Source organism: Pleurodeles waltl, chromosome 12 (genome assembly GCF_031143425.1).
Source record: "Pleurodeles waltl isolate 20211129_DDA chromosome 12, aPleWal1.hap1.20221129, whole genome shotgun sequence".
In the NCBI taxonomy this organism is placed as follows: Eukaryota; Metazoa; Chordata; class Amphibia; order Caudata; family Salamandridae; genus Pleurodeles; species Pleurodeles waltl.
Genome location: NC_090451.1, coordinates 536,724,209 through 536,750,909, shown reverse-complemented (window position 1 = coordinate 536,750,909; position 26,701 = coordinate 536,724,209). Strand labels below are relative to the sequence as shown.

The window sequence follows — 26,701 nt, the reverse complement described above, 5'->3', positions numbered from 1 at the left end:
GGGCTGATAGTACTCCATTCACTCTAACATGCACCCTAGTTGCTGCATAGTTGCCTCAAATCCATTTCTGGAAGCAGAGATTATGGCCAATTTTCGCTAGAACTTCCCACAAGCATGGCCAATGGACAGTCAAATGCTTTTTCAGCATCAAACAGCAGCAGGAGGGCTGATAGTTGGGCACAATGGGCCTGATCTATGAGATGAGGTGTATAATGTTGTCACTACAGTCTCTCTCCAACTTAAATCCGGTTTGGTCGGGGTCAATTAGAACTTGCGTATATGGTGCTAGCCGAGCTGCAAGTATGCTGGTAAACCATTTTTGCATCCACATTTTGCAATGAAATGGGATGGTAGGATGCTCAGTGTTTCATATTCCTCCCATGCTTAGTGATGACTGTGATAATGGCATTTCTTATGGTATCAGTGAGCATCTGTGAAGCGCTGAAGGAGTTGTATTGGTGTGCCAATAGAGGGTCCAGGGTTGGCGGGAAGGTTTTGTAAGTCAGACGGGTAGCTGTCCTAACCCAGCACCTTCCTGGACGGGAGCCGGGCAATGGCTGCCAGTATCTCCGTGGTATGGAGTTCATAGTGTAATAATGTGTGGGTGGTTGGAGTGGGTGGCAACTCCTATCGTCTGTGATGTGTGCCATCAGGAACTGCCCAACGAAGAAGAGATCTATGCAGGTATTTGACTGAGAAGGTGTATTCCTAGTCTATGGGATGTTGGGCATGCCAGACATCCACGAGCCCCACATCTTGCAACCACTTGAGACCGGGTATGGTCATGGCCCCTGACTGTGGAACTGAAATCAGGGACTAAGTTGAAGTCCCCAACTATCAGTGCATCAGTGTCCAGAGATGCCATGACTTTACCAAAAGCATCAATTAGGAAGGGCTCCTGTTGATCGTCTTGGCATATCATGTGGCCACTGTGAACATGTAGGTGTGCAGAGGGAGAGTAGCCTGCCAGTGAGTTCTTCCTGCGTTTGTATGTCCCGACCTGGAAGGTGTAAAGCTAATAAGATTGCTACTCCATCCTTTTTCGGAGTACTAGACTTGAAAAATTGGCAATCAAACCAAGGAGATCGTAGGCAACACCAGTCCTCCCTGAGGAGGTGTTTCCTGCAGATGGCAAATGTCGCATTTGGCCCCTGTTGAGGCTGAAAAGGAGTGTTCTACGCTTTATGGGGGTATTAAAGTCTCGGACATCGAGGCTGAGAATTTGAATTGTGTTTAACTGGGACATTAAAAGCACACACTACCTGATGGGATGGGGGGGAATCCAGTGAAGTGTGTGGTGCACGGGTGTTTACTGGTGGGCTACACCAGCTTGGAATCTTCCAAAATATACATGGGAGGTGGGTGTTACTGGGGGAGAATGTCAGGTTATAGAGTAAACAAAACAACTCCTCTCCCACACCAGGGAGTCAACCCGCAACATGCGATGGGGAAACATGGCCACAGCCATCCGGCATCTCTGCAGTCACTCCTCAGGAAAGAGAGGAGCCCCGCCGCACATCAGTGGTGTAATGCCACAGCCCCAGCTCCGCCGACCAGATGGCTTCTGAAAAGATTTGGGTCGTAGCAGCAAAAGATGTGCACGTGGTCTGTGAGATCAAACATTCTGTCCATGCATTCAGTCTCCATTGGGGTCCGGTGTGTTCCCATACTTTTGTAGCTGCCCAGGAGAGCTACGTGTTCTTTCTGGCTTTCAGCTGTTGAGGGTTTTGCCGCTGAGCACTTGTGCACATAGGACGACAGCTGGTTTTGGCAGTGGGTCAGGCAGGTGTTCCAGTCTTGGATGGGTGGTTCTCGTCATCCGGTACTAAGTCTAGACCTAGAATGGCTCGGGCCTCCTCCAGAGTGCGGGTAGTATGTCTCTCTTTGTTCCAGGTAAACGCAAGTCGAAAGGGGTGACCCCAGTTGTAGTGAACCCCCGGCTTGTGTAGGAAGGCTGTGGCTGGTCATAACCTGCGAGATCCTGGAAGATCCCAATGTTGGTGCCTTCAAAGGTAATCTTGGGTGTGTCACGAACCACAGCCAAGATGAGCTCCTTCTATCTGAATGAGTGGACACAGGTCAAGATGGCTTGGGGCCTACTGGGGGTCATCGCGGTCCTGCCAGCTCTATGCATGCGGTTCAAAACTAGATCCTTGTCCAGCAGCTCTGTGACCACATTACGGAACCGGCAGATAACATAGTCCTCCAGCTTGCCTGAGTCCACCTGCATAGGCACTTCCCTGATCCGGATATTTGAACGACATGACCGGTTTTCCATTTCTTCCAGGCGGTAGTAGAGGTCCTTGTTTTTGTCACACGGCTCTAAAAATGCCCTTGACTGTTCATTTAGTTCTTTCGCCTGACAGTCACCAGATTTCTCCAGTTCGTCCAAATGGTGACCAATTGGCCCCATGTTTTTCTTGAGTTCCTTAACTCCATTGCCACCTCCCGCTTAAGTGCTGCAATGTCCTCTGTGTCCCAAAGAGCTGCTCCCGGAATGTGCTGGGTACTGGCTTACCAGCCTGCATGGTGTTTCCCTTCAAAGGCCCTGCCTGCAGTGAGGCAGAAGGTGGCGTGCCAGAACGGTGGTCTGCTTTCTTAGCAGAGGGTTTAGCCAACAAGTTCTTGATGGAGGTATCCTTTTTGGAGCGACCTGCCACCATGTTTAATGAATTGTCTCAAGTAGATGGCAGTGGCACCTATATGTAATGAGGTGCTGTCTTTGAGGAGACCCCCAGAGAGGAGTAAGTGGACAGTCAGCGAGGGGGGGGGTTGGGGCCCCTCACAGATAGTCTGTGAGCAAGTGTAGCTGCAGTGTGAGGTGAGGGTGGCAACTCCTGTGTGGCCTTTGGTCTCCCTAGTGTGTAGGCTGTGGGTGGCTAAGGTCGGAAGTTATTGAGGGTCAGATGGCAATAGCCAATGGCTCCTGTCCCTGAGGGTGGCACACCTTCCTTGTGTCCTCTCCCTTTGTTTTTTTTTGGGGGGGGCGCACATTCCTATCCCTATTAGTCCCTGTCCTCCAAACCAAGGCTGTGCATCCTCCAGGGTCACAAGGACGGACTCAGTTTGTACCTGGAAGCACAAAGTAATCTCCCTTGGAGTGAAGGAATCACTCTCCTGCCTCCGCAGCCACCTCAAGACAATGTCGGTTGGCTGGTGGGGTCTGCTGTCCCACGGACATGGAAAGGCTCTGCATCAAAAGTGGTTGGGTCTGTGGCCTCCTCCTGCTTGTCTTCTGACAAACATGGGAGAGTGTGGGCCCCTGCTCTTGCCACTGGACTGAAACCCCTGTGCACCGCGACTGTTGCTCTTGCCAGGGCTTGTTGACTTCCTCCATGAGATGAGGCACCAAGAAGCCCTGGCACTCTGCAACTCGAAGATCAACCCCTGTCCTGTGATGTGGGACTTCTGTTTGGTTGTGCTGTTGAGGCCTCTTTGTGACTCCCTGTGCCCATTGCCTGTGGGTCACTCATTGTGGCTCCAAAGACCTCTGCTGGCCTTCCCACATGCTGAGGGTCAGCCATGCCTCCCCCTCAAAGGTAGAGTCCTCTGGACCTTGCTGGTCCCCGAACTGTTGCAAATACATCTTCAGTTTCTGCTTGCATTTGCCAGTGCTTGTTGTGACCTTGCTGGGCACAGAACCCCTGCAATGCGGTGACCATAGAGGGCAACAGCTCGTAGGCAACTCCTGGGATCTTCTGCAGCACTTGGTCCCCGCAGCCAGACTTCTTCCACTGACTTGCAGGAACGTCACCTAGTAGGGTGGGCATTGCACACCTGCACCTCCAACGGTGCTAGGCTCTGTTTCCTTCCTTTTCAGGTCCTCCACATTCGGAATCCCTCCCTGGGTTCCACCTGCCTGATCCACGGTTCGCGTCAGCAGCTGGGCAGTCCAATGCTTTCATTGAGTCCCTTCTCCCCTCTGCATCTGGAACCCTGGTGTAGTTACTCCTGTCTTCGGGGTATCTTGGGGTGGGGCACTCTCCAACTTTCCACTTGTCTGTGTGTTTTATGACCCTTCCCAGCAGACCCCAAGGAAACCAGCAAACTCCAACCACTTCTTCCATATGTTAGCTTATGGGATGACTGGGGAGGTAACCCCTCCCCACCTGGTGGCTGGGAACACTTGCTGTACTTAACTCTGAAGTTTTCATCTTTCCCCAGCTCCTAGCTAACTACTGTACTCTCCTTGGTTGGGTTCACTATTTTGCTTTCCACTTTCCTATATGGAATATAGGGCTCTATACATTTTATGCTATTTCTGCTGGTTATTTTGTGTAGCTATTGTGTGTAGATATCTCCAAAGGGAGCTATAACAAAGCTTGTCCAGTAGTAGTGCTGTAATAAAGAATCCTTTATTGTTTGCAACACTTGTATGGTTCTTTCTTGTGAGTTACAGTCTGACTACTGTGGTATTGCAAGTGCTTTGCATTCCTCCTGGTTAAGAATCAGCTGCTTGCCTCAGCTACCCCTAGAGAGCTTTTGCTATCTGGACACCTATTCACTATCACCAAGGGTTGCCTGAACTCATAGGGTGCAACACCATAGGTGTACACCATAAACTGAGCCTGCTTCCTACACAGATGTAACTTATCTTGAATACAAGTACTTTACTGATTCCCTTTCATAATTAAATTTTAAAGCCTTTTATGGTAGCCCATATTGTTACCTTTTAGCCAGCCACCTATTGTTTTTTACTGAAGTCTACAAAATCTACCCATGCCTGACTGGGTTTTTCTAGTCTTCCTGAAACTGATACTGTCCCTCTTAGTGGTGAGTCCAAAGCCCTGAATCAGGACTTGGCATCTGCCTCATTAAATGTTAGGAGTCTCCTGCATTTACCAGGGGGATTTCTACTTGCCAAGGCCTTATCATTCTCTGCCAGAAAATTAAGTTTTTAAATAGGAATTCTTTTCACTTTAAAAAGTGGACTCAGTCTGAATTCTGAGTTCTGCAATTTTATCCTATGGGAGTTAAAACAAGTTCTGCAGACCAGTAGAGTACAGCAACTTACAAGACCAATCTCCCAGGGATAAGGTGAGTAGTGGGCAAGGCAGCACCCAGAGTACACCCTCAGCGGCACAGGGCAGCCAGGTGCAGAGGGCAAAACAGAGTTGGGTGCCCAATGGGTTCTAATGGAGATCGGTCACTGCAAAAAGAAGCTGCAGACTCTGGTAGCGGGCCAGTCATGCTGAACCAACAGCAGGGCTCAGGGCTCAGGCCTCACGATACTCAAGCACCTTTCGTCCTATTCTCCAAAGCTCAGGAGTGACGGATGCAGAGGTGTCCTTAGGTGTTGGGTTCTTGTTACTGGAGTGGTCGTGGTGGGGGGAAGGCTGCGTGCAGAGGCTGCAGGTGTTGAGCATGCCAGGAGAGATGAAATAACGATGGACTCGGACTCTGGAAGGCTGGGGAACCTTGTTGGCACCGTTGGTCGGTGGTGTTCAGCTGCACGTTAATTACATCCTAATTCATTTTTAAGGAATTCTTTTGTTTTATTATTGGTATTTACTGATTTGTGTTGTGATTTGTGTTTTTAAACTTTCATTGCTTCCCCGGTCTGCTGTGGTCTCTGTTAAACTGATTGTTGCAGAGGGAATCTCGTGAGGGCTGCATGCTTCCTAGGTGACATGGGGGACATTTAGTGTTCTACCTGTTTGCCGGATGCGTTTCAAAGGCCATGTACACGCAGACGTGCCGTTGGCACGCCAGACGCGCATTAAAGGCAAGTCTGTGCCTGGGCCTGAATCCCCCTGGCCCTGTTGCTTCAGAAACATATACAATAATTAAATATTCGAGAAATTTCCTACTGGAACTTTAACATAGGTGCACTTCTGCTTATCTATGGGTCATGCCTTCACTGACTTGTACAATTACTTTTACTGCCTGTGTAAGACTTGTGGTTATGTAATTTGTTATCTGCATATTGTGTGCTTTCCCAAGCTTACAGCTGATGCTCATTGTAAATTTGTGGAGCGAGGTCAGTAAATGCCATCCAGCTGAGTGGATTTCTTATCAGTGCTAGATCAGTGGTTAAGCATAATGTGGAGTTTGCCAATTTTCTTTCCTCTGGTCTGTTACAGAGACATGGGCCAAATGAGGCCTCAGCCTAGATCTTGTGGATGCTGTGCCCTCCAGTTATGTCATTTCAAGAGTGGACAGGGCAGGTAGACCTGGTTTTGAGGGGTGGCGGCAGTCGTATTTAAATCCTATTACCAGTGCCCGCTGGATTCTGACCTAAATAATGAAACCTATGACGCTGTGTTGATCAAGGCTAAGTTACCAGTTGTTCACTCATTCGCAGGTCTAGTGGTATATACGCCCCCGGGGCCAAGATACCTTTTCCATTTGAGTGGTAATCTTATTGAACCATTACTGATAAAAAATGATCTAACTATTCTTGGAGATTTCGACTTCCATCTAGCCAGTGTAGACTCATTGGCACCTATAGACCCAATTAATGTTGGCCCCTACACATAAGATGGTTCATACACTAGATGGTATATTTTCGAATAACTTAATATCTTTCTTGTATGAGCCTTCCCTTAGCTGGTCCGATCACAGGGCAGTAGGTTTTTCACTTATTTTGCCCCCTTTATCTAAGAGTTTTACCCAACTAGTAATAAACTAGGGAGGAGAAACCGGAAGAGAGCATCTTCCAAAGTTTTGACTAAAACATTAAAATGTAGGTCTCTTGAGCTCTCAGAAGATGTAGATAAGGGAGCAGTGGAGGCCAGACAACTTCCACGAAGGCATGAAAGCAATCAGCAACTTGAACAAGACCGAAGTACGCATCCTGGCCCTCCACCCAACGCATGGACCGACTCCTGGTGGCCACCCACCCTCGGAAACACTGCCACCTCCATCAGCCAAGCCCGCAACCTCCGAATCATCCTGGACCCCAACCTCCGCATGAACCATCAAATCAACTTTCACCTCCACCTGCTTCCGGCACCTCCACCTCCTACGCAAGACCTTCAAATGGATCCCCCTCAAACATAAAGACCGTCGCACACACCCTCATCACCAGCAGACTGGACTACGGCAACGCACTCTATGCTGGAATCAACAAAAAACTCACCCGCAAACTGCAAAACATCCAGAACACTGCTGCACGATTGATCCTCGACCTACCCTGACACTGCCACATCTTGCAACACCTACGTACATTGCACTGGCTCCCCATAGAGAAAAGAATTGCTTTCAAGATCCTCACCTACGCACACAAAGCCCTCCACAACACCGAACCAGCCTACCTTAACCAGTGACTCAACTTCCACGTACCCCACAGGACCCTACACTCAGCCCAGCTCTCTCTCGCAGAAGTACCCTGCATCAGGGAAACCAGAACAGGACAACGCTCCTTCTCCTACCTCGCAGCCACCGCCTGGAACGCCCTACCCATCCACATCAGACAAATCACCTCTTGAAGCTACAAGGGTCATCGGGGAGTCCAGTGGTTCAGAGTGGACTCGAGCTCGGGGGGGGGGTGCAGTAAGATGTCAGGTGCCTAATGGTTTTCAATGGGAGTTGGATCTTAGGACAAACAGAGTGGACTCAAGCTCAGGGGAGCCTAGGGACATTGTTGGCACCAGTATCCCACCTGTTGGCACCAGTATCCCACCTCAGATGGGGGTCAGGTCTGACAGGTGCAGTGGTTGATAGAGGTGTCATATTTTCTCTCACCACAAGGCTGTGGGAGAGGGGGCCTATGTGCAGGGACAGCCGGCAGCTTGAGGGAGTTGAAGATGGGTGAGTCCACACTGGACTCACTCTGGACCGCTGGGGAACCTTGCTGGCACCATTGGTTGATTTCACCTCAGGTCATGGATGTCTGGTGCAGAGGTCACTTCGGGTGTCGGGTCCTTGTTGTTCTTGAGGCTGCAGGATCCTTTCTTGAGACTGTTGAAAAGCAGAGCTGCTGCTTACCGGAGTCTTAATGGAAGACAGGCAGTCCTCCTGGGTTTCTAGGAGGCTCTGCTGGAGAACGAGTCGTCTTTTTGGGCAAAGTCCATTGAGGTCTTCAGGCAGGATGTAGGGCTGGTTCCAAGTCTTTTCCCTCTTCTGCAGGTGCAACTCTTCTTTGTCCTGTGCTTCGTAGGTAGTCAGGATCTCCGTTCTAGGGTTCAGGGGTGCCACCTAAATACTAAATTTATGGGTATTACAGAAGTGCCAGGTAGTAACCAATAGACTGACCAGCTTCAGGGTGACTACACCCTTCTTATGACCACTTCCGCTAGGAAGTGGGCATAACCCCAACAGCCTAATTCCTTCCAAACAAAATGGAGGAATTTAAAAGTAGCTCTCTGGAGAGACCTTGGTTACATTACAAAGGTGGCTAGGCCTTTGAAGCTTCCTGCTCTGGAATGTCCCCCCTGCCTGAGTGAGGTGCTAACACCCCTGTCCAGTGTGGGCTTTTGTCTCTGTCCCACAATAGCACTGGCTCGCACCTTGAGAGCCCACAAACGTGTCTAAGGTGGCTCAACTGTTCAGGACCGGTCAGTCAACACACTAGTAGCTGGTAGGTTTTCAGAGGGCACCACTAAGGTACCCCTCTAGGTGCAGTTATTACTGAATTCCCCCACTGGCATCAGTGAGGGTTTATTGATACTAGATGCTTGATATCAAACATCCTAGGATTCAGAAAAGCCATCATAGCTTGGGAACTCGTAAAGACCAGTGTCCAGCACATACATTTAAAATGGTTTCCCTGGTCACTTACTATGACTGAAAATCGACTGATGTAGGAGGGGCATATCTGCTCATGCAGATATACCCTCACATGTAAAATAATGCTCCTCGCCTTAGGGCTGTATGGTCTTCTAGAGGGGTGACTTACATACATTGCATGCAGTGTTTAGAGGACATGGCACACAAGCTGTGCCACGTTGTGTTTTGACTATTGTCTTCACTAAGACACACAGCTGGTCGTGCTTGGTGAGGGGCCCCTGAGGGTGGCACAAGTCGTACTGCAGCCCTTAGGAACCCTCTTTAGTACCTCAGGTACCAAGGTACCATTTACCAGGGACTTCAAGGGTGCTAAAGGTGTTTCCAATTGGAAACAACTGTGCATTTTTGTGGAAGAGATCTGGCACTGGGGACCTGGTTAGCAGGAACCCAGTGCACTTTCAATTGGAATTGCATCCAACACCAGTCAAAAAGTTGGGGATAACCATGTTGGAATGAGGCACTTCCCTACACCCGCTATGTGAAAAAACAATCTTACAATGGGGTCGATGGCCTTGCACAATGTCCACTAAGGGAGGAGTCAGTGTAAAGATTTCTAGCAAAAACAGCTTGCAAAATCTGACTGTGACTTTCAACCTGTGGTCCGGGGTCCACGAGGTCTCCTGAGGGGCCCGCGACTGCTTTGAAAATTCAATTACAGATTATAAAGTGTATAAACAGTAGTTGAATGTACAATTGCAAATTTTAAAACTTACTGGAAATGTCAAGGAATTTGAAACTGGAGGCAAAAAATTAAATTAGTATCCTCAGATTGATTCATGGCAGCAGTGCAGGTGGATCGAACGGAATACAGTATGGACGATGTGTGGCTTCAGTTGAATTTAGAAAAGCTCCAACCTTCCTATTTTTTTTTTTTTTTTTTTTAGTTGTTTGCAAATTAACTAAAATGTGTTATTTGTGTATGTGTTTGAATGCTTGTGTACAGTTTAAATCATCAACAAAGTTTAGATCAGAGTCCCCAGCTTCTAGTAGTAACTCAGTAGGGGTCCCGGGGTTCCAGTAATGATAGTTGGGGTCCACAGAAGTCAAAAAGCTGGGAACCACTGGTCTATGAGATGACTACATTTTTACCAACCCTTAATCTGTCAAATTTATCACAAGACAAAGCAACTTTTTTTGCTTTCTTGTGTCAAAGTTTAGGAAATCCCATTTCAAAGTCTCAAACTGCTGGTGGATTGTGAAATGTATTAAAATATGGTTTGTCAGCCACACATGTTGTACTCTACAAGCACACTCCACATCTACAAAGGAAGCCACAATTGCTTTTTTGGTCAAGATTCCACCAGCCAATCTCTGCAAAGCTCCTTCATCTAAGCCGGTTATCACACTGAAGAAAGCACTTCTATGTTCATATACTAGCCAGACAAACATAAATCATCCAGAACATTCATAAGGCAAACTTTCATATTGTGTTGCTACTTCTTACAAGCTACTTTGAAACAGTGTTGTGCTGTGCAATCTGTGCACACCATGTGATCTTCATTAGCACTTGCTGGTAACACAAAACATTACTTAGCTATAATAATCAATTTGAACCTTTTAGTTTTGCAGATGCATATGTGATCTGTCCACCTCCCTCCATTTAGGAAAGTATGCCTTACACCACTAGATGCCTTACACCAGTAGATGACTCAGGTTGTGTGGTTGAGCCTTGACAAATTATTTATCGTCTTGGGTTACATACCATGAAATGAACAGCTTAGTTTACCCAGTGATTTTCCACAAATTACTGGTCCACTCTGATAGAATGGAGGTAGAACACAGTCCCTGTGAAAACCCACAATTTTGGTATGATCAGATATGACCTTGAGCGCAAAACTTTTGTAATTGGCATTCTTTGCTTGAGAAAAGTAGGCCAGTGTTGAAAAATTTGTTGGGAAATAATTAAGATTCACTCGGTGGCAGCATGCTGTTGGACAGAAATGGACAATTGGCCCAATGTATAGTTTAGTGTAGTGTGTAGTAGTGGTATATTGTATATATGCATGCACCACCAAACAGCCAAAATACAAAAGATTAAACAAGCTAATTGCAGTATTATTGCAACTTTTAACATCTAATCTACATTTAATTTTTATAACTGATGATAAGGTTTGTCTGTCGAATACATTGGCGTTTGAATCTGATTTTTTTTCGAGTCATTGTAAGCTTCCATTTAAGCTAATGATTTGAGATTTGCACAAAGACACTTGAGACAGCTTTGCTGGTTTTATCTACTGACTGCTTTCCACTTTGATAGCGTGGTCTTTGTGAATAATCCAGACTTACCCTTCTTCACCTGCTTCAGTTTTGCACTTTTCCTTGTTTATATCAGAAATCAACTTTCCTCTCTAGAGGCAACATTGCCTTGTTAAATTGTCATGCTGTCTCCTCTTTGCAACACATCAGATATTACTCGCTGTATTCTAGCCATAGCCTGTTTTTTTAATCTTTTTTTTTTTTTTTTTTGGCGTAAAGATGTGCCACAGTCGCATTGTCAAAAAAGAAAGACCATGGTGCACTACTCTAGCTCGGCTGTGTTTATTTATTTTTGTTGTTGTGTGGAGCTGTCAGGCACTTTGATGGGGAAATGTTAGACCATGGCTTCCTGCCTGGTTGCCTTTCTTTAGTGACTCCAAAGTGTTTGGGAGACCACTCCAACTTTATTTTAGGAAGTTTGACAGTATTCTATTTTCAGGAATTCAAAATGTTTACTTCACAGTACAGTCATTTGGAAGGCAGTAAACAATAGTAAATTGGTTTGAAGCACAATAGCATATAATTGTGTTTAGCACTAAATTCTTGCTGAAATAATTGTTTAAGCCTGCAAGTTAAGTGGTGCATTGTAACTGGGTTTAAACTTAAGAATGCATGCTTTCAACAGTGCTAGTTTGTAAGCTTGTTTTGTTGATGCACATTTATTTATTCTTTCAATCATGTTCTCTTTTCCTTAGGTGGCCCCTGCTGAAGGATTTGCTGATCTTGCCGCGCAAGTGATGACCTCTCCTTCCAAGAACTATATTCTCTCTGTGATCAGCGGAGGTGTCTGCATCCTCTTCTTGGTGGGCCTTATGTGTGGCAGATTTACCAAGCGAGTGACACGGGAACTCAAGGACAGGTAGAGCCTGAATTGCAACGCTTCCTTTTAATCCCCAAATCCCAAGTGGCCCACATCAGCCTGAGAGGTGCCTACCCAGTGCTGTTCCTTTGTACAGTCCATCTGTATAGCTGAAGCCCTCTGCCCCCTCCTTCTGTGAGAGTGAGGAAAAGAGATATCCCCAACCAAGGCATGCAGCACTGGCCTCCACAGGCATCCGATCCTTTCCTCTATCCCCTTTCTTGGATTTATTTGGTTTCCTTACCAACTTGGAATAAACAAATCATGTGGCTGCATCATTGGCTGGCTCCTATGGTTCCTGACTCCACTCACCAATCTCTATTATCGGACTATCATTTGAACTGCCTGTAGACTGTGTTCTTCATTCATATAACACAACTCTTAAGTCATCACTTGGAACCAGACTTGGAGTCCAAAAGTGTGCCATGGCTCAGTGCGACTTATTTTAAGGAATAAAATACAAGTTCATGGGTAACTTATCTTGGGCCCTCCAGCAACACTCTCACCATTTCATATACTCCAGTGACTGATGTTTTTAAGGCAAACCGTATGGTATGGAAGACCAACTCCATGTTTGGTGTGCAACGGGAAAACGTTTGCTGAAATCTGTGGAACGCTCATTGTAGATCACAAGGAGCTGTAGGATCTCTATTGCAACAGAGTTCTCTTGGTTCCTACATCAAGGTGTGACATTATGCAGAGCATGGCCATCTGATCCGTCACTTTCAAAGTGGATGCTCGGCTATTTTGCCCAGATATTGACTTTCAGAAAATTAAAGGTGTGAGGTGGAGAAGCCCGCTGCCAAATCGTTTCTCTGTATTGTGCCCATAAAAAGCGCCATCTGCTCAATGTGAAAGCCCTGACCATGCAACCTTGCTGTGAAAGCTGCAATTTTGCAACAAAAGAATGAGTCATGAACCAAGTCTTAGTTTCATATACATTCAGATGACATGATTAACCAGAAATTTTAATTCCCCAAAATAGATGTATTTATTTAAATGTCTCCAGAGTTCCAGATTGACTTAACACAATCTAAGAATGCTTGTACCTCTGCAGTCACTTTCAAACATTGGTTTTGTGGCATATTGCCATGTGTGCACACATACCCCAAGTAACTATAGGAACCTCAACAGGTATGGGAGAATCTGAATGGCATTTGCTTGCATAATCTTCAGTGTAGCAGGGTAGGTGCCAGGTTGAAACGGACTGTAATTTCTAGAGTACTCTGGTATGGCGAACATAAGTGAGTTGGGGTGTGTGATGGGCAGGGAAGGTGGGATGAGTTAGAGGCCCCGTTGTAAAGAGAAGTTGTTGAAATATTTAGTAATACTTTGATATGTTTGTTAGTAGCCAGCAGCCAAATTGACAGATGGGGTATATATATATATATATATATGTATATGTATATTTTTTTCTTTGCAGAATTGGGGAGAAATTGTTGATGTAAATTTTTTTTGCGATGGATTATGATGTCTCTTTGAAGCCGCCCATGATTTGCTGTTACTCATCCTCCCACCTCATGCAGTGTCATCCGTGGAAGACCTACTCCACCTGTCTCATTCTCCTTTATTCCATGGCAACCAGAGTAACTTGAATAAAGTGGAAATACTTTTTAATTGAACATAATGAATTCTTTTTGAACTTTGGCACTAGCCCTGGGATTCTGTCTCCTTACTTGGCGGTGACTGTGCCATGGACGCTCAGAACAGAAACTTGCTGGTGTTTAGAAATCAAGAGGTGTAACTGTCCTTTCAAAATAATAAAGATGATTTTAACTTACGGCTTGTGAACGTTTATTTAAATCCTCCTTGTGCCTCTGACCCCGTGCTACGTGTATACAGGATTTTTCTTCAGAAAATTAAACAAAGACAAATTTCAAAGAAATTAAAAGTAGAAAAGCTTGATGTTTCCGAATTAAAGTCGAGTACCTTGATATCATAGACGCCATTACACCTTCAGAAAAAAGGGCAGTAAAGGTAATTTTTATTTTCTGTAGTATTTTTTTTATTTTTAACCGGATACATGTTCCTTGTAGATTCCTTAACTCATCAGTACTCCTAAGCTTCCAACTACTTCGGAATAACAATCCAGTTTTACTACATAGCTCGAGACATGAATCTACTTCCGAAAATGACATCATCTGAATTAGCAGAGCAAGGACTTGTTTCCAAAAGACTCATTTAGTAAGGTTACTTACATAATATTTGGTATTGAGGAGCAACATGAATGTATGAATGAGGTGGTATTTGTGGAGTGTGGCTGTTGCTAGCATGAAAACAATGTACATGTGCTCTGCTTGTAAGAAGCCAGCAGTGTGAAGGAGCCATTCAGACAACCAAGCAGTATGGTTGAGTGAACAACCAGATCTTTGTTTCCTAGAGGTCTTGTTCAATCTAAGCATGTGTTGGAGTTTATTCTAAGCTCTTGCGGCGAACTTTGAGGAGCTGCCCCATTTCTTAGCCAATATAAATTTCAGAATGCTAAGAAGGTTGAAGTTCAAAGATATCAGTAGTCTAGATAGTGAGTAGTGACTAAATCGGTTTTGAGCTACTTTGTTTCCACCTCAAAGAAAGCTCTGTGTGCTAAGACAGGAGATTTAAACAAAATGTGCTCATAAGTTGGTAACCGGTGCAGTTGCTTCATACAACCTGAGACAGTCTAATGTGAAAGTGTCTCATCTCACTGCAGCTTTGTGCATTGGTTGTAACCTATTGGTTAGATATTTTGGTGGAACTAGGTAGACTCTTTGCATAGTCAATCCTTTTAGTGATGAGTGCATGTACCATTTTTTTCTTCTTGCATTTAATGAAAGCAGATCAAGGAACCTCTTTAATGACTTTGTCTGAGAAACCTGTTCCTGTCACTGCTAGGATTTGTGGCAAAATGGCAATCAAACTTAACACCTACGTTCTTGCCACCTGTTCTGTCAATGGAGAGTTAGTCAATCCCTCTCGCTACAAATCAGTCTTTAAATCCATTGTCTATCGAAGAGTAGAATGTCTTTTGTCCAATGCATAGAAGGGGGCCATGTATATAGTAAACGGGTTGGGATTTGAAGAGGACAGTGAGGAACCCATAGTTGAGTTATATCTCCTGTGGGAAAAGACAATTGTCACTGCCTTTTCCTGTGTTTCATCTTTGCAAATGTACGCCTTACAATAAGATATATAAATTATCTCAACAATTAAAATTACAGTTGACCTTGTAAATTTTATAAAATAAACTTGATACATGCACTCAACAATCTAAAATATTTTTTTCAACCATGCTAGCTGCAATTATAAACAAACATAAAATTAGTATAGAAGACATGTAGTCAAGTGCAAATAAGCAATTGATATCAGCTTGGTAACAAGAATATTAAACCACCACAAAATTAGCACAAAGGACACTTAAACAATGAAAGTGTGAAGGATGCTGGCTCTTTATATAGTGGGCCAAAAAGAGGTACACTATGTAAGGAGTCCAGGCAAACCCCAGAGGAATTAGAGGCACAAATGACGCCCCAGATGCTCTTTTGTGGTCGTGTGGACAAGCAGTTGGGCATATCATAGGGTAATGCTAAGTATGTATTGCACACCCAAAGGCAGTAAGCGAAACACTTAATAAAGAAATCCGACACCAATTTATAAAAACACATACTTTTTATATACATTTTGATACCAAGAACATCGGAATCGGGTGAATACTTTGAGTTATGAATTTTTACAGTTTTCAAAAGTTGACAGTGCAATTTTTGGAGCGGTAATTTTATCCTCTAAGGGTTCTGGGTGTGTGTATTACTAAATCAATCACTGGAATCAGTGAGGGTTCATTATTACGAGATGTTTGATACCAAGCATCCCTATTTTCAGTGTAGCCATCATGTAGCTGGGGAACTCGTATTGACCAGTGTCCCGCCCATGTACTTAAAATGGCTTCCCTGTTTATTTGCTATGTCTAAGAATCGCCAAAGTCATAGAAGGGGCATATGTGCTCGTAGATATGTCCACACATGTAATTGTAGGAAAGTGCCCTCTTTCTTGGCATAGTTACCCCCATTTTCTGCTTGTTGTCAGTGTGTTTAACTGTGTTCACTGGGATCCTGCTAACCAGGACCCCAGTGATTATGATCTCGCCTTCAAATTTGGTTGCTACTAACCTTTTCTCCCCACAATGGGCATACTGGTGCCCCCATGTAAGTCCCTAGTATGTGGTACCCAGGGCATTGGGGTTCCAGGGGATCCCTATAGGCTGCAGCAGTTGTTCTACCACCCCCCACCCCATAGGGAGCCCATGTAAAGGGTTCTGCAGGCCTGCCATTTCAGTCTGCATGGACCGGGTGCACTCACCCAGTTTCACTACAGGTCACTGCAAATCACCAGAGGGCAGGGTGCAGGTACCTGAGTGTGAGGGCACCCCTTGACTAGCAGAGGTTCCCCCACGAACTCCAGCTCCATTTTCCTAGACTTTGTGAGTGTGGGGACGCCATTTTAAGCATGTACTGGACATATGTCACTACCTATGTCCAGCTACATAATGGTAACTTCAAACCTGGGCATGTTTGGCATCAAGCATGTCCGAATCATACCCTAATACTGTTGGAAGTATGATCCCATGCACTCTGGGGGCTCCTTAGAGGACCCCCAGCATTGCTACCACCAGTCTTACATGGTTTTCACGGGCGGCCCAGCTGCTGCCAACCCTCAGACTGGTTTCTGCACTCCAGCTGATTGAGCTGATCAAGCCCAGGAAGGCAGAACAAAGGATTTCATTTGGGAGAGGAGGTAACACCCTCTCCCTTTGGAAACAGGTGTCAAATGGCTTGGGAGGGGTAGCCTCCCCAACCCACTGGTTTTGCTTTGAAGGGCACATTTGGTGCCCTCCGTGCATAAACCAGTCCACACCGGTTCAGGGACCCCCAGTCTGGACAATGGAAAGGGGAGTGACCACTCTCCTGTCCATCACCACCCTGGGGTGGTGCCCAGAGCTCCCACAGAGGGTGCCTGGGTTCTGCCATCTTGATTCCAAGGTTGGCATAGAACTCTGGGAGCATCTGAGTGCCAGGCAGGTGAAGTCAGAGGCAGCCTCTGATAGGTATTCCTGTCCTGTGGGCACTTGTGGGTGCTGCCTCTGCTCCTGAGGGCAATCCAAGACTCAGAGGGTCCCCTGTGACTCCCCCTCTTGGACCTTACTGGTCCCCGGCAGCACCTCTTTTCCTCCAACTGCGAGTTTGCCTTTGCCAAGGCTTGTTTGTGGAAGTCCTTTACTGGCACCCATCTCTAATACAGCTTCCAGCATGGGACACCTTTTGCACGCATCAGGAATTTTTCTCCAGCTTCTGTGCTGCAGTGCTGACCTGCCTTCCTTCTTCGTCAACCATCTCTAAAAGGTACCTCTGAGTGGGTAGTATCTCCTACTCCCCCTGAACTCCACAGACACTTCTGGACTTGGTCCCCTCTTTCCACAGGTCTCCATCTTGGTTTTCCACTGCTGGTTCTTGCAGGTTGTTCTGGGTGTCTTCATTTTCTTCTTTTCATCATTTGGGGTGGTTTTGGGTAAAACCAGTGTTGTATTCCTACATTCCAATGGAATCGAAATGGGAGGAGTCCCTCGGTCTCGTGACTCGAAAAGACTTCTTCGAAGAAAAATAACTTGCAACACTCCGAGCCCAACACCAGATGGCGGACTGTGCACAGCATGTGAATCTGCAGCGACTAATGCCACGAACAGATGTACACTGGGTAAGTGACATTTTCCATATATATATATATATATATATATATGTATGTTCGATGGCATGTGTAGCTGCAGATACACATGCTTTTCACATCCCGCCATCTAGTGTTGGGCTCGGAGTGTTACAAGTTGTTTTTCTTCGAAGAAGTCTTTTCGAGTCACGAGATCGAGGGACTCCTCCCTTTTCGGCTCCATTGCACATGGGCGTCGACTCCATCTTAGATTGTTTTATTTCCGCCATCGGGTTCGGACGTGTTCCTTTTCGCTCTGCGCTTCGGTTCGGAAAGTTAGTAAAAATCTCAGAAAATTTGACTGTATTATTTGCGTTCGGTATCGGGTTAGTTACAGCAGATCGACACCGAATTTGGAAAAGCTCCGGTGGCCCTTCGGGGTTTTCGATTCCCCGGCGGGGCCTGGTCGGCCCGACCACGTGCGTCTTCAAGGTTAATGGAACGGACCCCATTCCGCTTCTACCCCGAATGTCACAACAAGTATCCTTATACAGTTCAGCATCTGGTCTGTAATTTGTGTCTGTCTCCAGAACACAAGGAGGATACTTGTGAGGCCTGTCGAGCATTTCGGTCCAGAAAGATCTTAAGGGACAAAAGAGCAAGAAGACTACAGATGGCGTCGGTGCCGACAGGACAAAAACAGATGGAAGAAGAGGAAGCCTTCTCCATCGAGGATTCGGACTCAGAAGAGGTCGAACCTGAACAGACGCCGAAAACCTTGAGTAAGACATTGATACACAAACCTCAAGCAAAGACCACAAAAGCCCAGGGGACGCCACCGCCGGCAGGCCATGGCTTAACCCGAAAAATAGGTGACCGAGCATCGGCACCAAAAAAGGGCATGCATGTGTCGAAGTCATCCGACTCCGGTCGAGATACCGGCACAGAGCAGACTCGACCCAGAGACACAGGGTCAGAGCAATCTCGACACCGAGAGAGCGGCACCGAAGCAAGTCTGCACCGAGAGATCACGATACAGAAGAGCAAAAAAGGGGCGTCGGAGCTGAAAAAGGCAGCCGAAAAGGTTTTTGGTATCGAAACATCTGGCCTCGGAACCGAAAACCAGTTCCTACACAGAGGAACAAGGCCTGTCCTCACAAATGCAAACACATATTTGGACAGGAACTAGAGTCAATGGAGCCAGATTACACACAAAGAAGGCTCCACATCCAAAAAGAAACAGGGAAGATCAGTACTCTCCCTCCGATTCGGATGAAACGAAAACATGCCTTCCAAGAGAAAGACAAGCAGCCACAGGCAAAGGTGGCTAAACAAGTAACCCCGCCACCATCTCCACAACGCTCTCCACAGCCATCACCGGTAGCCACTCCACCAATGATGCAATCCCCAACTCATACAGGGATGAGTCGGGATGACCCAGACGCATGGGATCTTTATGATGAGCCAGTGTCAGATAACAGTCCCGACTGTTATCCAGCCAGACCGTCACCACCTGAGGACTCTACCGCCTACACACAGGTGGTGTCAAGGGCAGCGGCGTTTCATAATGTTAGCCTGCATACAGAGCCAATTGAAGACGACTTTCTATTTAACACACTGTGGTCCACACATAGCCAGTACCAGAGCCTCCCCATGCTACCTGGAATGCTAAAACACTCCAAACAAGTGTTTGAAGAGCCTGTCAAAGGAAGGGCAATAACTCCAAGGGTGGAGAAAAAATGTAAGCCGCCACCAACAGACCCTGTGTACATCACACAACAGTTAACACCAGACTCTGTGGTAGTAGGTGCAGCACGCAAGAGAGCGAACTCCCACACCTCAGGAGACGCACCACCTCCAGACAAGGAGAGTCGTAAGTTCGATGCGGCTGGGAAAAGAGTGGCGGCACAAGCAGCCAACCAATGGCGCATTGCCAATTCACAAGCCTTGTTGGCAAGATATGACAGGGCTCATTGGGACGAAATGCAACATTTTATAGAACATTTGCCCAAGGAGTTCCAAAAAAGAGCGCAACAAGTGGTAGAGGAAGGACAGAGTATCTCGAACAATCAGATACGGTCAGCAATAGATGCAGCAGACACAGCTGCTAGGACTGTCAATACAGCAGTAACAATACGGAGACATGCATGGCTGCGTACATCTGGATTTAAGCCGGAAATACAACAAGCTGTACTGAATATGCCATTTAACAGACAGCAGTTGTTTGGGCCAGAGGTGGACACTGCTATCGAGAAACTTAAAAAAGACACTGATACGGCCAAAGCCATGGGCGCACTCTACTCCCCACAGAGCAGAGGCACATTTCGAAGATCACAATTTCGAGGGGGGTTTCGAGGGCAAAGCACTGAACACACAACCTCGCAAACAAGACCCACTTATCAGAGCCAATACCAGCGGGGAACTTTTCGGGGACACTATAGAGGGGGACAATTCCCAAAGAGTAGAGGGAAGTTCCAAAGTCCCAAAACTCCACAAAACAAACCGTGACTTACATGTCACAAATCCCCAACACACAACACCAGTGGGGGGGGAGATTAACCAAGTTCTACAAAAACTGGGAGGAAATAACAGACACGTGGGTCCTAGCCATTATCCAGCATGGTTATTGCATAGAATTTCTAGAATTCCCTCCAAATGTCCCACGAAAACATACGTCAAAACAACACGTAGAACTTCTACAACTAGAAGTTCAAGCGTTGTTGCAAAAAGATGCAATAGAGTTAGTACCAATTCATCAGAGAGGAAGAGGAGTCTACTCACTGTACTTTCTCATACACAAAAAAGACAAAACTCTAAGACCAATATTAGATCTCAGAACATTAAATATCTACATCAAATCACTTTCACTTGGTGACACTGCAGGACGTAATCCCATTGCTCAAACAACAAGACTACATGACAACACTAGACCTCAAGGATGCGTACTTCCATATACCGATACATCCTTCACACAGAAAGTACTTAAGGTTTGTATTCCAAGGGGTACATTACCAATTCAAAGTGTTGCCATTCGGGATAACAACTGCGCCAAGAATTTTTACAAAATGCCTGGCAGTAGTGGCTGCTCATATCAGAAGACAGCAAATACATGTGTTCCCGTACCTAGATGATTGGTTAATAAAAACCAACACGCAGGAACGGTGCTCACAACACACAAAGTATGTCATACAAACCCTTCACAAACTAGGTTTCTCACTCAACTACAACAAGTCACACCTTCAGCCGTGTCAAGTACAACAGTACTTAGGAGCAACAATCAACACAACAAAAGGGATTGCCACTTCAAGTCCACAAAGGGTACAAGCATTTCACAATGTAATACAGGCCATGCACCCAAAACAAAAGGTACAGGTCAAAATAGTGATGAAACTCTTAGGCATGATGTCCTCATGCATAGCCATTGTCCCAAACGCAAGATTGCACATGCGGCCCTTACAACAGTGCCTAGCATCACAATGGTCACAGGCACAGGGTCAACTTCAAGATCTAGTGTTGATAGACCACCAAACATACACCTCGCTTCAATGGTGGAACACTATAAATTTAAACAAAGGGCGGCCTTTCCAAGACCCAGTGCCTCAATACGTAATCACAACGGATGCCTCCATGATAGGGTGGGGAGCGCACCTCAACCAACACAGCATCCAAGGACAATGGGACCCTCAACAGAGACAGTTTCACATAAATCACTTAGAATTACTGGCAGTATTTCTAGTGCTGAAAGCTTTTCAACCGATAACACACAAACACATTCTTGTCAAAACAGACAACATGACAACAATGTATTATCTGAACAAACAGGGAGGAACACACTCAACACAGTTGTGTCTCCTGGCACAAAAAAATTGGCATTGGGCGATTCACAACCACATTCGCCTAATAGCACAGTTCATTCCAGGAATTCAGAATCAGTTAGCAGACAATCTCTCTCGGGATCACCAACAGATCCACGAATAGGAGATTCAACCCCAAATACTAAACACTTACTTCCAAAGATGGGGAACACCACAAATAGATCTATTTGCAACAAAAGAAAATGCAAAATGCCAAAACTTCGCATCCAGGTACCCACAGGATCAGTCTCGGGGCAATGCGTTATGGATGAGTTGGTCAGGGATATTTGCATACGCTTTTCCCCCTCTCCCACTCCTTCCATATCTAGTAAACAAATTGAGTCAAAACAAACTCAAACTCATACTAATAGCACCAACTTGGGCAAGACAACCCTGGTACACAACACTACTAGACCTTTCAGTAGTGCCTCATGTCAAACTGCCAAACAGACCAGATCTGTTAACTCAACACAAACAACAGATCAGACACCCAAATCCAGCATCACTGAATCTAGCAATTTGGCTCCTGAAGTCTTAGAATTCGGACATCTAGACCTTTCACATGAATGTATGGAGGTCATAAAACAAGCTAGAAAACCTACAACAAGACATTGCTATGCAAATAAATGGAAACGATTTGTTTATTACTGCCATAATAATCAAAATCAACCCTTACACGCATCTGCTAAAGACATCATAAGCTACTTACTGCACTTACAAAAGTCAAAGCTAGCTTTTTCATCCATTAAAATACATCTCACCGCAATTTCAGCTTATCTGCAAATTACGCATTCAACTTCACTCTTTGGGATCCCAGTCATAAAGGCTTTTATGGAGGGCCTAAAAAGAATTATACCACCAAGAACACCACCAGTTCCTTCGTGGAACCTCAACATTGTCTTAACACGGCTCATGGGTCCACCGTTTGAACCCATGCACTCATGTGAGATACAATATTCAACATGGAAAGTTGCGTTTCTCATTGCCATCACATCTCTAAGAAGAGTAAGTGAAATACAGGCATTTACCATGCAAGAACCCTTTATTCAGATACACAAGCATAAAGTAGTTTTACAAACTAATCCAAAGTTCTTACCAAAAGTCATATCACCGTTTCACTTAAATCAAACCGTAGAACTCCCAGTGTTCTTTCCAGAACCAGATTCTGTAGCTGAAAGAGCACTACATACATTAGACATCAAAAGAGCTTTAATGTACTACATTGATCGAACAAAACAAATACGGAAAACAAAACAACTGTTTGTTGCTTTTCCAAAACCTCATACAGGGAATCCAATATCCAAACAAGGCATTGCCAGATGGATAGTTAAATGTATTCAAACCTGTTATCTCAAAGCAAAAAGAGAACTGCCTATAACACCAAAGGCACATTCAACTAGGAAGAAAGGTGCTACTATGGCCTTTCTAGGAAACATTCCAATGACTGAAATATGTAAGGCAGCCACATGGTCTACGCCTCATACGTTTACCAAACATTACTGCGTGGATGTCTTAACACAACAAGCCACAGTAGGACAAGCAGTACTACAAACTTTATTTCAAACAACTTCAACTCCTACAGGCTGAGCCACCGCTTTTGGGGAGATAACTGCTTACTAGTCTATGCAAAGCATGTGTATCTGCAGCTACACATGCCATTGAACGGAAAATGTCACTTACCCAGTGTACATCTGTTCGTGGCATGAGACGCTGCAGATTCACATGCGCCCACCTGCCTCCCCGGAAGCCTGTAGCCGTTTCGAAGTTGATCTTGAACATTTGTAAATTTGTAAATATATCACTTTAAACCACATTATGTACATAAATATTTACTCCATTGCATGGGCACTATTACTATAATACACAACTCCTACCTCACCCTCTGCGGGGAAAACAATCTAAGATGGAGTCGACGCCCATGCGCAATGGAGCCGAAAGGGGAGGAGTCCCTCGATCTTGTGACTCGAAAAGACTTCTTCGAAGAAAAACAACTTGTAACACTCCGAGCCCAACACTAGATGGCGGGATGTGCAAAGCATGTGAATCTGCAGCGTCTCATGCCACGAACAGATGTACACTGGTTAAGTGTGTGTGTGTATATATGTGTGTGTATATATATATATATATATATATATATATATATATATATGTGTGTGTGTGTGTTGGATGGCATGTGTAGCTGCAGATACACATGCTGTGCACATCCCGCCATCTAGTGTTGGGCTTGGAGTGTTACAAGTTGTTTTTCTTCGAAGAAGTCTTTTTGAGTCATGAGATCGAGGGACTCCTCCCCTTTCGGCTCCATTGCACATGGGCGTCGACTCCATCTTAAATTGTTTTCTTTCCGCCATCGGGTTCGGACGTGTTCCTCTTCGCTCCGTGTTTCGGTTTGGAAAGTTAGTTAAATCTCTGATACTTCGACGGTATTGTTTGCGTTCGGTATCGGGTTAGTTAATGCAGATCGACACCGAATTTTGAAGAACTCCGGTGGCCCTTCGGGGTTTCGATTTCCCCGGCGGGGCCTGGTCGACCCAACCATGTGCGTCTTCAAGGCTAATGGAACGGACCCCATTCCGCCCCGAATACCACAACAAGTATCCTTACACAGATCAGCATCTGGTCTGTAATTTGTTTTTGTCTACCTAACACAAAGAGGATACCTGCGAGGCCTGCCGAGCGTTTCGGTTGAGAAAAACGCTAAGAGACCGGAGAGCAAGAAGACTCCAAATGGCGTCGGCGCCGTCAGGACACCAAGACTTGGAGGAAGAAGAAACCTTCTCCATCGCGAATTCGGGCGAGGCCGAAACCGAACAGACGCCGAAAACCGTGAGTAAGACGCCCCTGCCCAAGACTCATGGAAAATTCACTAAAGCCCAGGGGACTCCACCGCCAACAGGCCATGGCTTAACCCGAAAATTAGGTGACCGGCCATCGGCACCGAAAAAGGGCACACATGTGTCGAAGTCATCCGACTCCGGTCGAGATACCGGCACAGAACACACTCGACCCTGAGTCAGAGCAATCTCGACATCGAGAGAGCGGCACTGAAACAAGTCGGTACCGAGATATCGGAACTCTGAAAGGCAAAAAAGTGTCTTCGGAGCCGAAAAAGACGGTCGAAAAGGTTTTGATACCGAAACATCCGGCCTCGGAGCCGAAACCAAGTTCCTACACCGAGGAACAGGGCCTGTCCTCACAGATGCAAGGACACAGATTCGGACAGGAGCTAGAGGCAGGGGAGCCAGATTACACTCAAAGAAGGCTCCACATTCAGAAGGAGACAGGAAAAATCAGTACTCTCCCTCCAATCCGAATTAAAAGGAAACTTGTCTTCCAAGAGAAAGACAAGCAACCACAAGCAAAGGTGGCAAAACAAATAACTCCACCACCATCACCACAGCGCTCACCACAACCATCACCGGTAGCCACTCCACCAATGATGCAGTCTCCAACTCATACAGGAATGAGTCAAGATGATCCTGATGCATGGGATCTTTATAATGCAACAGTATCAGATAACAGTCCCGACTGTTATCCAGCGAGACCATCACCACCTGAGGACAGTCCTGCCTACAAACAGGTGGTGTCAAGAGCAGCCGCGTTTCACAATGTCACCCTGCAAGCAGAACCAATTGAAGATTACTTTTTGTTTAATACACTGTCGTCCACACATAGGCAGTACCAGAGTCTCCCTATGTTACCGGGAATGCTGAAACACTCAAAGCAAGTGTTTCAAGAGCCTGTGAAAGGCAGGGCCATCACTCCAAGGGTGGAGAAAAAGTACAAACCTCCACCAACAGACCCTGTGTACATCACGCAGCAATTGACACCGGACTCAGTGGTAGTAGGGGCAGCTCGCAAAAGGGTGAACTCACACACTTTGGGAGATGCACCACCACCCGACAAGGAAAGTCGCAAGTTCGACGCAATGGGGAAAAGGGTCGCGGCACAAGCAGCCAACCAATGGCGCATTGCAAATTCACAGGCCTTGCTGGCTAGATAGGATAGAGCTCATTGGGACGAAATGAAACATTTCATAGAACATCTACCCAAAGAGTTCCAAAAGAGGGCACAAGTGGTGGAAGAAGGCCAAAGTATCTCTAACAACCAGATACGGTCGGCAATGGATGCAGCAGACACAGCTGCAAGGACTGTAAATACAGCAGTCACCATACGGAGACACGCATGGCTACGCACCTCAGGATTCAAGCCAGAAATTCAACAAGCGGTGCTGAATATGCCTTTTAATGGACAGCAGTTGTTTGGGCCGGAAGTGGACACCGCTATCGAGAAACTTAAAAAGGACACAGATACGGCCAAATCCATGGGCGCACTCGACTCCCCACAGAGCAGAGGCACATTTCGGAAAACACAGTTTAGAGGGGGGTTTCGAGGACAAAACACAGAACCCTCAACCTCACAAACAAGACCCACATACCAGAGCCAGTATCAGAGGGGACGTTTTTGTGGACAATACAGGGGTAGACAGTTCCCTAAAACTAAGGGAAAGTTCCAAGGTCCCAAAACACCTCGAAATAAACAGTGACTTCAGTGTCATAAATCCCCAACACAACACCAGTGGGGGGGAGACTAACAGATTTCTACAGGAACTGGGAGGAGATAACAGACACGTGGGTACTAGCCATTATTCAACATGGTTATTGCATAGAATTCCTACAATTCCTTCCAAATGTCCCACCGAAAACACACAACATGTCCAAACAACACATGGATCTATTACAACTGGAGGTTCAATCGTTGTTGCAAAAAGATGCAATAGAACTAGTACCAAATCATCAGAAAGGAATGGGGGTTTACTCCCTGTACTTTCGCATACCCAAAAAAGACAAAACTCTAAGACCCATTTTAGATCTCAGAACACTAAACCTTTACATCAAATCAGATCACTTTCACATGGTAACACTTCAGGACGTAATCCCCTTGCTCAAACAACAAGACTAGATGACAACATTAGACCTCATGGATGCGTATTTCCATATACCCATACATCCTTCACACAGAAGATACTTAAGGTTTGTAATCCAAGGGGTTCATTACCAGTTCAAAGTGTTGCCATTCGGAATAACAACAGCGCAAAGAGTCTTTACAAAATGCCTTGCCGTAGTGGCAGCCCATTTCAGAAGACAGCAAATACATGTGTTCCCGTATCTAGACGACTGGTTAATCAAAACCAATACGCAAGAACGGTGCTCACAACACACAAAATACGTTATAGAAACCCTTCACAAGTTAGGGTTCTCACTCAACTACCAAAAATCACACCTACAGCTGTGTCAAATACAACAGTATCTGGGAGCAACAATGAACACAA

General features: G+C 45.8%; 1 protein-coding gene across 2 annotated transcripts in view; it reads left to right on the top strand.

Annotated features, from left to right (window-relative positions):
- The window catches only part of GLG1 (golgi glycoprotein 1), a 619,378-nt gene extending 605,753 nt beyond the window's left edge, over positions 1-13,625 (top strand). The window contains exons 26-27 of one of the 2 annotated variants that reach the window (XM_069217558.1): positions 11,682-11,845; positions 13,269-13,625. In XM_069217558.1, the coding sequence (XP_069073659.1) occupies positions 11,682-11,845; positions 13,269-13,293 (189 nt within the window). In that variant the 3' untranslated portion in view covers positions 13,294-13,625. Of the gene's footprint in view, positions 1-11,681; positions 11,989-13,268 lie in introns of those variants that run through there. The other variant, XM_069217559.1, reaches the window with a different exon arrangement.
- Positions 13,626-26,701: the final 13,076 nt, after the last annotated feature.